Raw genomic sequence first — 16,681 nt, forward strand, 5'->3', positions numbered from 1 at the left:
AAATGGAGCGAATCTTAATAAGAAAGTAAACTTTTCTCCTGTGTGGAGTGGACTGGGAACACCCTTACTTTGACTTTCCCTGTACGAAATGTGGCCTTATTAGCGCATAACTGGAAGCGCTTTTCCGCCACCGCCCGAGCGTTTCAGCTCTAGCGCTGTCCTGCCCTCTCGGAGGTGGCGCCTGTGGGCGCTGGAAACGGTGCCTTACTTTCTGCTGTACAAAGAACCGCCCCACTAGTTTCCACGGTGTGCAACTCAGAAAAGTGACCCCGAACGAAAAGCAACCGCCTTCGGCGGAGAGGCCGTGCCGTGCTCCTTACCGACAAACTGGCCCCGAGCTGCAGGACCCGGCCTGTCCTAGGCGAATCGCCGCTGTCGGCGCGCCACAACCTCGCAGCCTCACGCCAGGCCGGCCCCTGCGGCCACTTGGAAAACGCGGCTAGCGGAACCCGCACGCGGAAGCGCCGGGCGCACTGAGCATGCCCAGTTGCAGAGACGACCAGAGGAGTTTTTTTCTTTTCTTTTCTTTTTTCTTTTTCTTTTCTTTTTTTTTTTTTTTTGGTCTCAAGCAGCAGGCCTTCTCCCCACCCCCACCCGAGCCCCCCACCACCCCCGGCCTAAGCAGCTACCATGGCCGAGGTCCCCGGCGCGGTGTTGTCCCAGGCGGGTTGGTAAGTGGCGAGTATAATCGGCCGCGGGCGCGGGCCGGGCCGGAGTAGGGTTGGGGTTGGGGCGGTGGGGTGCGTGTCGGGGTAGGCGGAGGCCGCCGCCCGCCCCCGGCCTCTCCCCGGGCCCTCCGGGCCGGCTCCGCCCCCGGCGCCACGCGGAGCCCAACGAGTCCCCCAGCTCCCCTCGGCGTGGCGGCGCGGCCTGGGCCCCGGGAGGCGGGCGGCGCGCCGGGGAGAAGCCGGGGGCCGCGGGCAGGGCGGCGGGGCGGGCGGCGACGCAGGCCCGAGCCGAGCCGCGCGGGCGTACCCTCAGCGCCACCGCGCCGCTCCGGGGGTTGTTGCCGCGGCTGGATGAGAGGAGGCGAGGGCTGGAGAACGGAGTGCGGCGGAGAGGGACGAGCACGGCCGGAGCCCGCGGGCCCGCGGGAAGTTGAGGGCACAGCACAGCCCGGGCTGTTGCCGGGCCGCCTCTCCGTCCTCCTTATTACAAAGTACAGGACGGAGCAGGGGAAAGCCGCCCTCTGCGGCACACACACAACTTCTGAAGCTGAGAATGACCATATTAACTCGTGTGGATGCTCCGTAGAAGTTTTCTTGAAAAGATGACGGTGTTCGGATTTTTAAAGACATGTCAAGATTTTAGGATCTGAAAACAATAAAAAAAAATTATGCGAATTAAGCAGTTTCTGCAACTTCGGCCATTAGGGTTGTAAACATCCAGTTTAATTTACTAACGCTTTAACAGGCCTGCATGGGCACAGTCGGGGATGAAGGGTGGGAAGGAGGTTGAAAAAGATTTGCCCCTGCTCTCTGGAAGTTCACTATCTTAGCGAAAAGAGGGGAAGGAGGCACTAAAACAACAAACACAAAAACGGGAAATTGTGGTAAACTGTACAGAGGTGCAGGCAAATGTGGTATGGAATTGGAGAGGAAGGAGAGTTAATTTCCTGGAGAAGTGGGCTTTGGGAGATGGTGAGGAAAAGGCTTTGTAGATACAGAGCCGCTGGAGATGAGGCACAGAGGTAGGAAAGTGCTTATTGGTTTGCAGAATTGATATTAGATCCCTATGGTTCCTCGCAGTAGAAGGGGTCCAGTCAAGATTAAGACCTTAAAAGTTTGTGGCCAGGTTATGGAGCCTACAAGTGCCTAAAGAATGGATTTGATTTTGTGAATGAAATTTTTGATTAGAGGGTTGTAACACCTGTGTTTTGAAGACGCTGTGCCTGGCTCTACTGGCACCTCATTTTACAGGTGAAGAGATTGAGGCACAAAATTGTTAAGTAACTTTCCAAAAAAAATGACATAACTGGAAAGTGGTGGAGTTGAATGGTGAGCACAGAGGGGCTGGTTCCAGCTCTGGTGCTTTTAACTGTTACTGTTCTGACAGTTTTTGCTTTTAACTGTTACTGTTCTGACAGTTTTTGCTTAGAACACCATTGACATAACAAACTGTAGCGTTAAAAACTCACCTTTTTCAGTTTTATTATTGTTCTTCTAACTGGAATTTCTACATTCAGTTTGTTTACCTCACAATGCTATCCTGAAAAATCTCGGATCACTCTTTTTGAGTTTTTCCCCATTCTTCGTTTGATTAACCCTTAGTTCTTCAAACTAGTTGTATGAATTCGTTTACAGTCTTTTACTGCTTTCCAACATGATCCCACCTGTGTTAGAAAGGCCACTCTCAATATTTTGATTCCAAACACATACTAAATTGTTTTTTGGACTCTAAGATCCTTAAGGGTGGGTAAACTGCATCTTATGTTTCTGTACACCTGTAATGCCAGGGAGCTCACTACCTTGTAGTTTCTTTTTTTTGGATTTTTGAATTTTATTTTTTTATACAGCAGGTTCTTATTAGTTATCCATTTTATACATATTAGTGTATATATGTCAATCCCAATCTCCCAATTCATCCCACCACCGCACCCCCGCCCCTGCCACTTTACCCCCTTGGTGTCCATACGTTTGTTCTCTACATTTGTGTTTCTATTTCTGTCCTGCAAACTGGTCCATCTGTGCCATTTTTCTAGGTTCCACATATATGCGTTAATATACGATATTTGTTTTTCTCTTTCTGACTTACTTCACTCTGTATGACAGTCTCTAGATCCATCCACGTCTCTGCAAATGACCCAGTTTCGTTCCTTTTAATGGCTGAGTAATATTCCATTGTATATATGTACCACATCTTTATCCATTCATCTGTCGATGGGCATTTAGATTGCTTCCATGACCTGGCTATTGTAAATAGTGTTGCAATAAACATTGGGGTGCATGTGTCTTTTTGAATTATGCTTTTCTCTGGGTATATGCCAAGGAGTGGGATTACTGGGTCATATGGTAATTCTATTTTTAGTTTTTTCAGGAACCTCCATACTGTTCTCCATAGTGGCTGTATCAGTTTACATTCCCGCCAACAGTGCAAGAGGGTTCCCTTTTATTCACACCCTCTCCAGCATTTGTTGTTTGTAGATTTTCTGATGATGCCCATTCTAACTGGTGTGAGGTGATACCTCATTGTAGTTTTGATTTGCATTTCTCTAATAATTAGTGATGTTGAGCAGTTTTTCATGTGCCTCTTGGCCATCTGTATGTTTTCTTTGGAGAAATGTCTATTTAAGTTTTCTTCCCATTTTTGGATTGGGTTGTTTGTTTTTTTAATATTGAGGTGCAGGTGCTGTTTATATATTTTGGAGTTAATCCCTTGTCCATTGATCCCTTTGCAAATATTTTCTGCCATTCTGAGGGTTGTCTTTTCGTCTTGTTTGTAGTTTCCTTTGCTTTGCAAAAGCTTTGAAGTTTCATTAGGTCCCATTTGTTTATTTTTGTTTTTATTTCCATTACTCTAGGAGGTGGATCAAAAAAGATCTTGCTGTGATTTATGTCGAAGACTGTATAGTGTCCATTTAGTTCTGTAATCCATTTTGAGTTTAATTTTGTGTATGGTGTTAGGGAGTGTTCTGATTTCATTCTTTTACATGTAGTTGTCCAGTTTTCCTAGCACCACTTATTGAAGAGACTGTCTTTTCTCCATTGTATATCCTTGCCTCCTTTGTCATAGATTAGTTGACCATAGGTGCGTGAGTTTTTCTCTGGGCTTTCTGTCCTGTTCCATTGATTTATATTTCAGTTTTTCTGCCAGTAACATAGGGTCTTGATTACTGTGGGTTTTGTAGTACAGTCTGAAGTAAGGGAGTCTCATTCCTCCAGCTCTGTTTTTTCCCCATAAGACTGCTTTGGCTATTCAGGGTCATTTGTGTCTCCATACAAATTTTAAGATTTTTTGTTCTAGTTCTGTAAAAAATGCCATTGGAAATTTGATAGGGATTGCAATGAATCTGTAGATTGCTTTGGGTAGTATAGTCATTTTCACAATATTAATTCTTCCAATCCAGGAACATGGTATATCTCTCCATCTGTTGATATCATCTTTAATCTCTTTCATCAGTGTCTTATAGTTTTCTGCATACAGGTCTTTTGTCTCCCTAGGTAGGTTTATTCTTAGGTATTTTATTCTTTTTGTTGCAATGGTAAATGGGAGTGTTTCCTTAATTTCTCTTTCAAATTTTTCATCATTAGTGTATAAGAATGCAAAAGATTTCCGTGCATTAATTTTGTATCCTGCAACTTTACCAAATTCATTGTTTAGCTCTAGTAGTTTTCTGGTGGCATCTTTAGGATTCTCTATGTATAGTATCATGTCATCTGCAGACAGTGACAGTTTTACTTCTTCTCTTCCAATTTGTATTCCTTTTATTTCTTTTTCTTCTCTGATTGCCATGGCTAGGACTTCCAAAACTATGTTGAATAAGAGTGGCAAGAGTAGACATCCTTGTCTTGTTCCTGATCTTAGGCGAAATGGTTTCAGTTTTTCACCATTGAGAATATTGTTTGCGGTGGGTTTGTCACACATGGCCTTTATTATGTTGAGGTAGGTTCCCTCTATGCCCACGTTCTGGAGAGTTTTTTTTGTCAAAAATGGGTGTTGAATTTTGTCAAAAGCATTTTCTGCATCAATTGAGATGATCATATGGTTTTTATTCTTCAGTTTGTTAATATGGTGTATCACATCGATTGATTTGCGTATATTGAAGAATCCTTGCATCCCTAGGTTAAATCCCACTTGATCATGGTGTATGATCCTTTTAATGTGTTGTTGGATTCTGTTTGCTAGTATTTTGTGGAAGATTTTTGCATCTATATTCATCAGTGATATTGGTCTGTAATTTTTTTTTTTGTAGTATCTTTGGTTTTGGTATCAGGGTGAGGGTGGCCTCATAGATTGAGTTTGGGAGTGTTCCTTCCTCTGCAGTTTCTTGGAAGAGTTTGAGAAGGATGGGTTTAGCTTTTCTCTAAGTGTTTGATAGAATTCACCTGTGAAGCCATCTGGCCCTGGATTTTTGTTTCTTGGGAGATTTTTAATCACAGTTTCAATTTCATTACTTGTGATTGGTCTGTTCATATTTTCTATTTCTTCCTGGTTCAGTCTTGGAAGGTTATACCTTTCTAAGAATTTGTCCATTTCTTCCAGGTTGTCCATTTTATTGGCAAAGAGTTGCTTGTAGTAGTCTCTTAGGATGCTTTGTATTTCTGCAGTGTCTGTTGTAACTTCTCCTTTTTTATTTCTAATGTTATTGATTTGAGTCCCCTCCCTCTTTTTCTTGATGAGTCTGGCTAATGGTTTATCTATTTTGTTTATCTTCTCAAAGAACCAGCTTTCAGCTTTATTGATCTTTGCTATTGTCTTCTTTGTTTCTATTTCATTTATTTCTGCTCTGATCTTTATGATTTCTTTCCTTCTACTAATTTTGGGTTTTGTTTGTTCTTCTTTCTCTAGTTCCTTTAGGTGTAAGGTTAGATTGCTTATTTTAAATTTTTCTTGTTTCTTGAGGTAGGCTTGTATAGCTATAAACTTACATCTTAGATCTGCTTTTGCTGCATCCCATAGGTTTTGGATCGTTGTGTTTTCGTTGTCATTTGTCTCTAGGTATTTTTTGATTTCCTGTTTGATTTCTTCAGTGATCTCTTGGTTATTTAGTAACGTATTGTTTAGTCTCCATGTGTTTTTGTTTTTTACCTTTTTTTCCCCTGTAATTGATATCTAATATCATAGCATTGTGGTCAGAAAAGAAGATGCTTGATATGATTTCAATTGTCTTAAATTTACTGAGGCTTGATTTGTGACCCAAGATGTGATCTATCCTGGAGAATGTTCCGTGTGCACTTGAGAAGAAAGTGTAATCTGCTGTTTTTGGATGGAATGTCCTATAAATATCAATTAAATCTATCTGATCTATTGTGTCATTTAAAGTTTGTGTTTCCTTATTAGTTTTCTGTTTGGATGATCTGTCCATTGGTGTAAGTGAGGTGTTACAGTCCCCCACTATTACTGTGTTACTGTCGATTTCTTCTTTTATAGTTGTTAGCAAGTGCCTTATGTATTGAGCTGCTCCTATGTTGGGTGCATATATATTTATAATTGTTATATCTTCTTTCTGGATTGATCTATTGATAATTATGTAGTGTTCTTCCTTGTCTCTTGCAACATTTTTTATTTTTAAGTCTATTTTATCTGATATGAGTATTGCTACTGCAGCTTTCTTTTGATTTCCATTTGCATGGTATATCTTTTTCCATCCCCTCACTTTCAGTCTGTATGTGTCCGTAGGTCTGAAGTGGGTCTCTTGTGGACAGCATATATATGGTTCTTGTTTTTGTACCCATTCAGCGAACCTGTGTCTTTTGGTTGGAGCATTTAATCCGTTTATGTTTAAGGTGATTATTGATATGTGTGTTCCTATTACTGTTTTTTAATTGTTATGGGTTTGTGTTTTGTAGATCCTTTTCTTCTCTGTGTTTCCCACTTAGAGAAGTTCCTTTAGCATTTGTTGTAGAGCTGGTTTGGTGGTGCTGAATTCTCTTAGCTTTTGCTTGTCTGTAATGCTTTTGGTTTCTCCATCAGATCTGAATGAGATCCTTGCCACATAGAGTAATCTTGGTTGTAGTTTCTTCCCTTTCATCACCTTAAGTATATCATGCTACTCCCTTCTGGCTTGTAGAGTTTCTGCTGAGAAATCAGCTGTTAACCTTATGGGAGTTCCCTTGTATGTTATTTGTTGTTTTTCCCTCTTTGTTCTCAATTTTTCTTTGTCTTTAATTTTTGTCAGTTTGATTACTATGTGTCTCAGCATGTTTCTCCTTGGGTTTATCCTGCCTGGGACTCTGCACTTCCTGGACTTGGGTGGCTGTTTCCTTTCCCATGTTAGGGAAGTTTTGGACTATAATCTCTTTCAATATTTTCTTGGGTCATTTCTCTCTCTCTCGTCTTTCTGGGACCCCTATAATGTGAATGTTGTTGTGTTTAATGTTGTCCCAGAGGTCTCTTAGGGTGTCTTCATTTCTTTTCATTCTTTTTTCTTTATTCTGTTCTGTGGCAGTGAATTCTACCATTCTGTCTTACGGGTCACTTACCCTTTTTTCTGCCTCAGTTATTCTACTATTGATTCCGTCTAGTGTATTTTTCATTTCAGTTGTATTGTCCATCTTTGTTTGTTCTTTAACTTTTCTAGGTCTTTGTTAAGCATTTCTTGCATCTTCTTGACCTTTGCCTCTATTCTTTTTCCGAGGTCCTGGATCATCTTCACTTATCATTACTCTGAATTATTTTTCTGGAAGGTTGCTTATGTTCACCTTATTTAGTTGTTTTTCTGGGGTTGTATCTTGTTCTTTCATCTGGTACATAGCCCTCTCCTTTTTCATCTTGTCTATCTTTCTGTGAATGTGGTTTTTGTTCCACAGGCTGCAGGATTGTAGTTCTTCTTACTTCTGCTGTCTGCCCTCTGGTGGATGAGGCTATCTAAGAGGCTTGTGCAGGCTTCCTGATGGCAGGGACTGGTGGTGGGTAGAGCTCAGTAAAAGTTTAATCTGCTTGTCTGCTGATGGGTGGGGCTGGGTTCCCTCCCTGTTGGTGGTTTTGCCTGAGGCGACCCAACACTGGAGCCTGCCCCGCTCTTTGATGGGGCTAACGGCGGACTCTGGGAGGGCTCATGCCAAGGAGTACTTCCCAGAACTTCTGCTGCCAGTGTCCTTGTCCTCACGGTGAGCCACAGCCACCCCCTGCCTCTGCAGGAGACCCTCCAACTCTAGCAGGTAGGTCTGGTTCAGTCTCCTATGGGGTCACTGCTCCTTCACCTGGGTCCTGATGCACACACTACTTTGTGTGTGCCCTGCAAGAGTGGAGTCTCTTTTTCCCCCTGTCTTGTCGCAGTCCTGAAATAATCCCCCTAGCCTTCAAAGTCTGATTCTCTAGGAATTTATCCTCCTGTTGCCGGACCCCCAGGTTGGGAAGACTGATGTGGGGCTCAGAACCTTCACTCCAGTGGGTGGACTTCTGTGGTATAAGTGTTCTCCAGTTTGTGAGTCACCCACTCAGCAGTTATGGGATTTGACTTTATTGTGATTGTGACCATCCTACCGTCTCATTGTGCCTTCTCCTTTGTCTTTGTATGTGGGGTATCTTTCTTCCTGAGTTCCAGTGTCTTCCTGTCAATGATTGTTCAGCAGTTAGTTGTGATTCCGGTGCTCTCGCAAGAGGTTGTGAGTGCACGTCCTTCTACTCCGCCATCTTGAACCTATCTCCTACCTTGTATATTCTTGATAAAGTCTGATAGAAATGGACCTTGGATGCCCATGCTCCTGCCAGTCAGAATTCTCTAACCAGGGTCTCTACCCAAGCTTAGTGTTCTTCCTGTCTTTGTTATTTTGTTATAAACCCTCAGCAATGTTATGTTGTGACATTTGCCACTTTGTGTTGCAGTTTATCTGTTTACATGTTTCTTACTCTAGAGTGCTCCTTTTGTGTGGCAGGGACTCATAAAGGCAGGAGAAACCTGTGGGGCTAACAAGACTATATATCTACAAGTTTGGGAGTAATTCCTGATGGGTCTTGAACCCACTAGACTTGTGAAGAAAACAAGAGGATGTCCCAGTCTTATCCGTGACTTGTATTAGATCTTATATTTAAGTAGATATTTGTTATGTAAACATACAGAATCTCAAAGGTGTATGCAGAGAAGAGTACTGGAAGGAGAATTTTTGACCATAGAGCAGCTTTGACCAACTCATTCCAGTTCTGACATCCTAAGTTTCCTTTGACTCTTGGGATTCTCTGTTATTGTCGCTGACAAAATCATTTTTTTAGCACTTAGTACTCACTTAATTATTTGCAGGACCTCAAAAGTAATAGATGCTAAAGCACTTAAACTATTATTATCTGTCTTGTCAGTTTCACCTAAAATAGCAGGTTAGGGAAATATTTAGTGCTGAAAAGCTTATGTTTCTGAAAATGTGATCTTCATGGGGTGCAGGTGATCTGTATAGACTGATCTATATTCTAGTTTATGTTATTTTTTGAGCTCATTTTTTTCTTTTAAGTCTTTAATCTTCATTATAACCCGCATAAAAATCTATATTTTAAGGGGCTTCCCTGGTGGCGCAGTGGTTGGGAGTCCGCCTGCCGATGTAGGGGACGCGGGTTCGCGCCCCGGTCCAGGAGGATCCCACGTGCCGTGGAGCCGCTGGGCCCGTGAGCCATGGCCGCTGAGCTTGCGCGTCCGGAGCCTGTGCTCCGCGGCGGGAGAGGCCACGGCAGTGAGAGGCCGCGTACCACAAAAAAAAAAAAAAAAAAAAAAAATCTATATTTTAAAATGTAACTCCCAATAGGAGCCACCTTGGCTGACTTTACAATAATGTTCTTCCTTAGTAGCCAGTAGCACGGAAGGTGCTAGGTTTGCTGATCTGAACTGAAAAGTTCTAGAAACTTTTCCAGTATAGTGATTATGTTTAAATATTGCAGGAAATCGTACATTGGTCCTTTGTAATGCTTACTTATATGCATGGAATAACTACTGAGAGAAGATATTTGACTCTAGATTTGTCTGCATAACAGATTTACTTCACTCTTTGCCTTTTTATTTTTTTCTCTTGAGATTTCCTTAAGGGTGAATTTTGTACTTCTATTAACCTTTTGGATTTTTTTTAAAGCCTTTCAGAACTTTTTTTTTTTAATAGAAACATGTTAAGGAAACATAATCAACTGTGTTTAATTTTGAAAAAGTTTTTTTTTAATAGAATTAGTGATTGTATAGCTTAACTCCCTCAGTGTGCAAATAAGGAAGGTGAAACACTGGTATCAACAGTTTGCTCAGAGATACAAGCGGCAGAACCATGAATACAGCCCAAATGTCTGGAATAAAGATTCAGTACTGATTTCCACTGAGTCCTGGTGACCATGTTTAATTTAAATTGTTTGTCAAATATAACACATTTGAAAATTGAAAATTGGATTAAAGCATTTTTTTGGGATGTGTAAATTTCCTTTCCTCTTTGGGAAAGATAGGTGCTTATACTGAGGAGTGATGCTTTTGGAATCAAAGAAACCTTTAGCTTTTGGTGGTTCACCTAATTGCTGATTAGGCTTATCTAAAAATCTGTTTAATTCTGTATTTTTTGAAGTCTAAGAATATCTGAAAAAGTAAGGCACTCTGTTGCATGTATTTGCCTTACCCAGCAGTTTTGAGTTGAAGAAACCATAAGGAAGCATTAGAAGTAGTGTGTTTCCATTTTATTCTGAAAGAACAGATTTTCTAAAAAGCCCTGGGTTTCTAACATCTGAAGTTTAACTTGGTTGTGCTTTGAGGTGGTTTTTTTTTTTTTTTTTTTTTGGTGGGTAGGGCGAAGTTGGAGGGGTAAGAGAGGGTGAACATAAAAGTCTTCTTATCTTGTCCCCCTTGAATTTCACCTTCCCTTTTGGAGTTATCTCTCCTTGATTACTGGTACTACCCCCATACTGATATCCTCTGGCCCAAGTGTATACCAAACTTCACTCCCTTGGTTTCACCTTTGAACAACTAAGAAAGGCTACAAGTATAAATGTCTTTATCAAAACACTACTAGAGGAGAATATTTATTTATGGGATAAATGGAGAAAAGAAGATGCACAATGGCAGCATAGATTATAAAGTTATGGTTCTCTTGTCTTGAGGAGCATGCCCTGCTATTCCACATATTGCCTTGAGATAGCTGCTCCAGAGAGGTGGGACAACTTCAGGATATTTTGCTGGGATTTCTGATTCTTAGCTTTTGACCTGCCCACAGATGGAGAGCTGTTATTTACATCCCATCACCTAGAAACTTCCTCCAAAACACATCAAGACCAAGAAAGTCAGATTCCTGTTGTGTAGCCACCCCTGCACTTACCTTGTTTGTTTTTTTTCCTGAGAAACACGCCAATTCCCCAGGAGATTGCTGGTAAATGAGCTCAATCTTCAAGTGAGAAACGCGCTTTGTAGCATCATAAATATAACTATACCTTCATATAATATATTGTTGGTAATAGTCATGCATAAGAGTTTATGCAAAGGGTATCAGAAGTTTTGTTCCCTCATATTATTCCAGCATAACTCTTAGGCATAAGTGTATTTGTAAAGAATTCTGGTAGTTCTTTCTAAGGTTATGTGCTAAGTGCAGGATTCTTTTATTTTCTAGAATTATAAAATACTTCATCATTACCACTTTGATATACATGTATTCTTGGTACTCTCTTTTGGAAAGGATCAGAAACATTAAGACACTTTTTAGGTGAAACAGAATAATAGACCGTGCTGAAGAACACTAGAAGAAACCAGCTGCTTTATATTTGGTTTTGGGGAGAGCTTATTGGAGACATCTTTCCATTTTGAAATATTTCCTGTTTTTTTAATGAGCATTTGTTATTGTATCTTTGGTTTATGTTGTTTGTGAAGTTATAATGTTCAAATGTAATAAGTGTTGTTGACCGTCTGTCTCAAAATATGTTACATATTAGCTGGTTGCTTCTGTTGATATTGTAAAGTGTCATTAATACACAAAAAAGACTGTGTATTCTGTTAAACTGTGCAAGTTTTCAGGTTCGAAGGTGCTATTTGCAGTATTTTTTTTGGTGAATAACCTATAAATCTAGTTTTAACTGCCTGTCTTTGACTGCCTCGAGCATAAAGGGGGATATAAAAAGAAACTTGCTACCTCAGCAAGTTGAAAATAATTTTCTCCTCATACAGCAGCATTTGCTAGATCGAGTAAAAATTGCATAGTAACATTTCAAGAGCCATAAAAATATAACATATATATTTTTTGGCTTATGCTTTCTTCTTTTGACAAAACAACAATATTGGCATTTTGTCTTATCATGTTAAGTCCCATGTGTCTAGAAATTCTGACTTTTTGAAAGGTATAGAATCTGGAACTAGCTGAAGAACACTATCTCTGTATAATTTTTAGAAGAAGCAGACTGCACTTTCAGCAATGCAAAATTTTTCTTGTAAAAGTTGAGAAAACATTGTGAAATCATAGAATGACAAAGAAAAGCAGAGAGATAGCAGGAAATGTGTGGTGATAAAGTAATAAAGTGAGTCAAAGATACTCATAGCAGAAGCACATTGCGATGTAGAGAAAGAGGAAAGAACAATTTTGTGCTCTGGGGCTGGACAGAGCCTACATGTACCTTAGTACTGTAATCTCTGCATGTTTCATACCCTTGCTCGATGGGTGTGAGTCTGTGTGCAAATGTGAGCGCTTCTCACTCATTTTACAGTTTTACAGCCTTTAACGTGGAGACAAATAGCTACCTTCATCTTAGTATAGTGCTACTGACGGTATGATACCTTTACAACAATAAGTAAGTCTTTGCAGTAATGCAGGGAAATATGTAATCCTATAGTAATGTGTATACTGAAATACAAGTAGTAAATATTTGTACCTCTTATACACAAGGCACTGTGTTTGTTGTTAGGATGATGTACAAGACAGGCAGAATTTAAACATTTTATACACTGGTATTTTGCTTCCAGGGTGTTGTTGAGAGCAGTTAACCCCCACTTGGGAAGTATGAAAGGCTTTCTAGAACTAGTGATGTATAAGTAGGGTATGTTATATATGCCAACTCAATATGGTGTCTAGTCTTTGTCTATGAAAAAAACAAGGCAGATTCATTGATGTACTCATTCATCAAATAATTATTGAACATCTTTTTGTGGCAGGCACTTTCTATTTTTTTTTTTTTCAGGGTCCTATTGCATTTTCACTCACTTTCCTGAAATTAGAGAAAGAACTAGATCAGGTCGAGGAAAAACGTTTTCCTTTTATTACAAAGTAGTATTTATTTATTTTTTTTGAGTTGAATAATATATATTATTTTATACTGTAGGTTCTTGTTAGTCATCAGTTTTATACACATCAGTGTATAAATGGCAATCCCAATCACCCAATTCATCACACAACCACCTCCACCCCCCTCACGGCTTTCCCCACTTGGTGTCCATACATTTGTCCTCTACATCTGTGTCTCAATTTCTGCCCTGCAAACCAGTTAATCTGTACCATTTTTCTAGGTTCCACATATATGCGTTAATATACGATATTTGTTTTTCTCCTTCTGACTTACTTCATTCTGTATGACAGTCTCTAGATCCATCCACGTCTCAACATATGACCCAATTTCGTTCCTTCTTATGGCTGAGTAATATTCCATTGTATATATGTACCACAACTTCTTTATCCATTTGTGTGTTGATGGGCATTTAGGTTGCTTCCATGACCTGGCTATTGTAAATAGTGCTGCAATGAACATTGAGGTGCATGTGTCTTTTTGAATTATGGTTTTCTCTGGGTATATGGCCAATAGTGCTATTTCTGGATCATATGGTAATTCTAGTTTTAGATTTTTCTTTTTTCTTTCTTTCTTTTTTTTTTTTTGTGGTATGCGGGCCTCTCACTGTTGTGGCCTCTCCTGTTGTGGAGCACAGGCTCTGGATGCACAGGCTCAGTGACCACGGCTCACGGGCCCAGCCGCTCCATGGCATCTTCCCGGACCGGGGCACGAACCCTTGTCCCCTGCATCGGCAGGCGGACTCTCAACCACCGTGCCACCAGGGAAGCACTATTTTTAGGCTTTTAAGGAACCTCCATACTGTTCTCCTTAGTGGCTGTGTCATTCCCACCAACAGTGCAAGAGTGTTCCCTTTTCTCCACAGCCTCTCCAGCATTTGTTGTTTGTAGATTTTCGGATGATGCCCATTCTAACTGGTGTGAGGTGATACCTCATTGTAGTTTGATTTGCATTTCTCTAATAATTATTGATGTTGAGCAGTTCTTCATGTGCTTCTGGGCCATCTGTATGTCTTCTTTGCAGAAATGTCTATTTAGGTCTTCTGCCCATTTTTGGATTAGGTTGTTTGTTTTTTTAATATTGAGCTGCATGAGCTATTTATGTATTTTGAAGATTAATCCTTAGTTGATTCGTTGGCAAATATTTTCTTCCATTCTGAGGGTTGTCTTTTCGTCTTGTTTATGGTGTCCTTTGCTGTGCAAAAGCTTTGAAGTTTCGTTAGGTCCCATTTGTTTATTTTTGTTTTTATTTCCATTACTCTAGGAGGTGGATGAAAAAAGATCTTGCTGTGAGTGTTTTTCAAAGAGTGTTCTTCCTATGTTTTCCTCTAAGAGTTTTATAGTGTCTGGTCTTACATTTAGGTCTGTAATCCATTTTGAGTTTATTTTTGTGTATGGTGTTAGGGAGTGTTCTGATTTCATTCTTTTACATGTAGCTGTCCAGTTTTCCCAGCACCACTTATTAAAGAGACAGCCTTTTCTCCATTGTATATCCTTGCCTCCTTTGTCATAGATTAGTTGACCATAGGTGCGTGGGTTTATCTCTGGGCTGTCTATTTTGTTCCATTGATCTATGTTTCTGTTTTTGTGCCAGTACCAATATTGTATTGATTACTGTAGCTTTATAGTATAGTCTGAAGTCAGGGAGTCTGATTGCTTCAGCTCCGTTTTTTCCCCTCAAAACTGCTTTGGCTATTTGGGGTCTTTTGTGTCTCCATCCAAATTTTAATATTTTTTGTTCTAGTTCTGTAAAAAATGCCATTGGTAATTTGATAGGAATTGCATTGAATCTGTAGATTGCTTTGGGTAGTATAGTCATTTTCACAATATTGATTCTTCCAATCCAAGAACATGGTATATCTCTCCATCTGTTGGTATCTTTAATCTCTTTCATCAGTGTCTTATAGTTTTCTGCATACAGGTCTTTTGTCTCCCCAGGTAGGTTTATTCCTAGGTATTTTATTCTTTTTGTTGCGATGTTAAATGGGAGTGTTTCCTTAATTTCTCTTTCAGATTTTTCATCATTAGTGTATAGGAATGCAAGAGATTTCTGTGCATTAATTTTGTATCCTGCAACTTTACCAAATTCATTGATTAGCTCTAGTAGTTTTCTGGTGGCATCTTTAGGATTCTCTATGTATAGTGTTACGTCATCTGCAAACAGTGACAGTTTTACTTCTTTTCCAATTTGTATTCCTTTTATTTCTTTTTCTTCTCTGATTGCTGTGGCTAGGACTTCCAAAACTATGTTGAATAATAGTGGCAAGAATGGACATCCTTGTCTTATTCCTGATCTTGGACGAAATGGTTTCAGTTTTTCACCATTGAGAATGATGTTTGCTGTGGGTTTTGTCATATATGGCCTTTATTATGTTGAGATAGGTTCTCTCTATGCCCACTTTCTGGAGAGTTTTTATCATAAATGGGTGTTGAATTTTATCAAAAGCTTATTCTGCATCTATTGAGATAATCATATGGTTTTTATTCTTCAATTTGTTAATATGGTGTATCACATTGATTGATTTGCGTATATTGAAGAATCCTTGCACCCCTGGGTTAAATCCCACTTGATCATGGTGTATGGTCCTTTTAATGTGTTGTTGGATTCTGTTTGCTAGTATTTTGTTGAGGATTTTTGCATCTATATTCATTAGTGATATTGGTCTGTAATTTTCTTTTTTTGTAGTATCTTTGGCTGCTTTTGGTATCAGGGTGATGGTGGTCTCATAGAATAAGTTTGGGAGTGTTACTTCCTCCGCAATTTTTCGGAAAGTTTGAGAAGGATTGGTGTTAGCTCTTCTCTAAATGTTTGATAGAATTCGCCTGTGAAGCCATCTGGTCCTGGACTTTTGTTTGTTGGAAGATGTTTAATCACAGTTCCAATTTCAGTGCTTGTGATTGGTCTGTTCATATTTTCTATTTCTTCCTGATTCAGTCTTGGCAGGTTGTGCATTTCTAAGAATTTGTCCATTTCTTCCAGGTTGTCCACTTTATGGCATACAGTTGCTTGTAGTAGTCTCTTAGGATGCTTTTTATTTCTCTGGTGTCTGTTGTACGTCTCCTTTTTCATTTCTAATTTCACTGATTTGAGTCCTCTCTGTCTTTTTCTTGGTGAGTCTGGCTAATGCTTTATCAATTTTATTTATCTTCTCAAAGAACCAGCTTTCAGCTTTATTGATCTTTGCTATTGTCTTTTTTGTTTCTCTTTCATTTATTTTTGCTTTGATATTTATGATTTCTTTCCTTCTGCTAACTTTGGGATTTCTTTTTCTTTCTGTAGTTCCTTAGGCATAAGGTTAGATTATTTGAGATTTTTCTTGTTTCTTGAGGTAGGCTTGTATAGCTATAAACTTCCCCTTAGAACTGCTTTTGCTGCATCCCATAGGTTTTGGATTGTCATGTTTTCATTGATTTGTCTTTAGGTATTTTTTGATTTCCTCTTTGATTTCTTCAGGGATCTCTTGGTTATTTAGTAACATATTGTTTAGCCTCCACGTTTTTGTGTTTTTTACATTTTTTCTTTGTAATTCATTTCTAATCTCATAGCGTGGTCAGAAAAGATGCTTAATATGATTTCAGTTCTCTTAAATTTACTGAGGCTTGATTTGTGACCCAAGATGTGATCCATCCTGGAGAATGTTCTGTGTGCACTTGAGAAGAAAGTGTAATCTGCTGTTTTTGGATGGAATGTCCTATCAGTTAAATCTATCTGGTCTGTTGTGTCATTTAAAGCTTCTGTTTCCTTATTTATTTTCATTTTAGATGATCTGTCCATTGGTGTAAGTTAGGTGTTAAAGTCCCCTACTATT

The 16,681-nt window shown here is 39.7% G+C and overlaps 1 protein-coding gene across 1 annotated transcript in view; it reads left to right on the top strand.

Moving 5' to 3' along the window:
* Positions 1-244: 244 nt before the first annotated feature.
* Positions 245-16,681, top strand: part of TDRD3 (tudor domain containing 3) — a 198,325-nt gene continuing 181,888 nt past the window's right edge. Inside the window, exon 1 of the mRNA XM_082859705.1 lies at positions 245-671. Within this exon, the coding sequence (XP_082715831.1) occupies positions 631-671 (41 nt within the window). The 5' untranslated portion in view covers positions 245-630. The remainder of the gene's footprint in view (positions 672-16,681) is intronic.

This window comes from Leucopleurus acutus (assembly GCF_964270905.1).
Source record: "Leucopleurus acutus genome assembly, chromosome: 18".
NCBI lineage: Eukaryota > Metazoa > Chordata > Mammalia > Artiodactyla > Delphinidae > Leucopleurus > Leucopleurus acutus.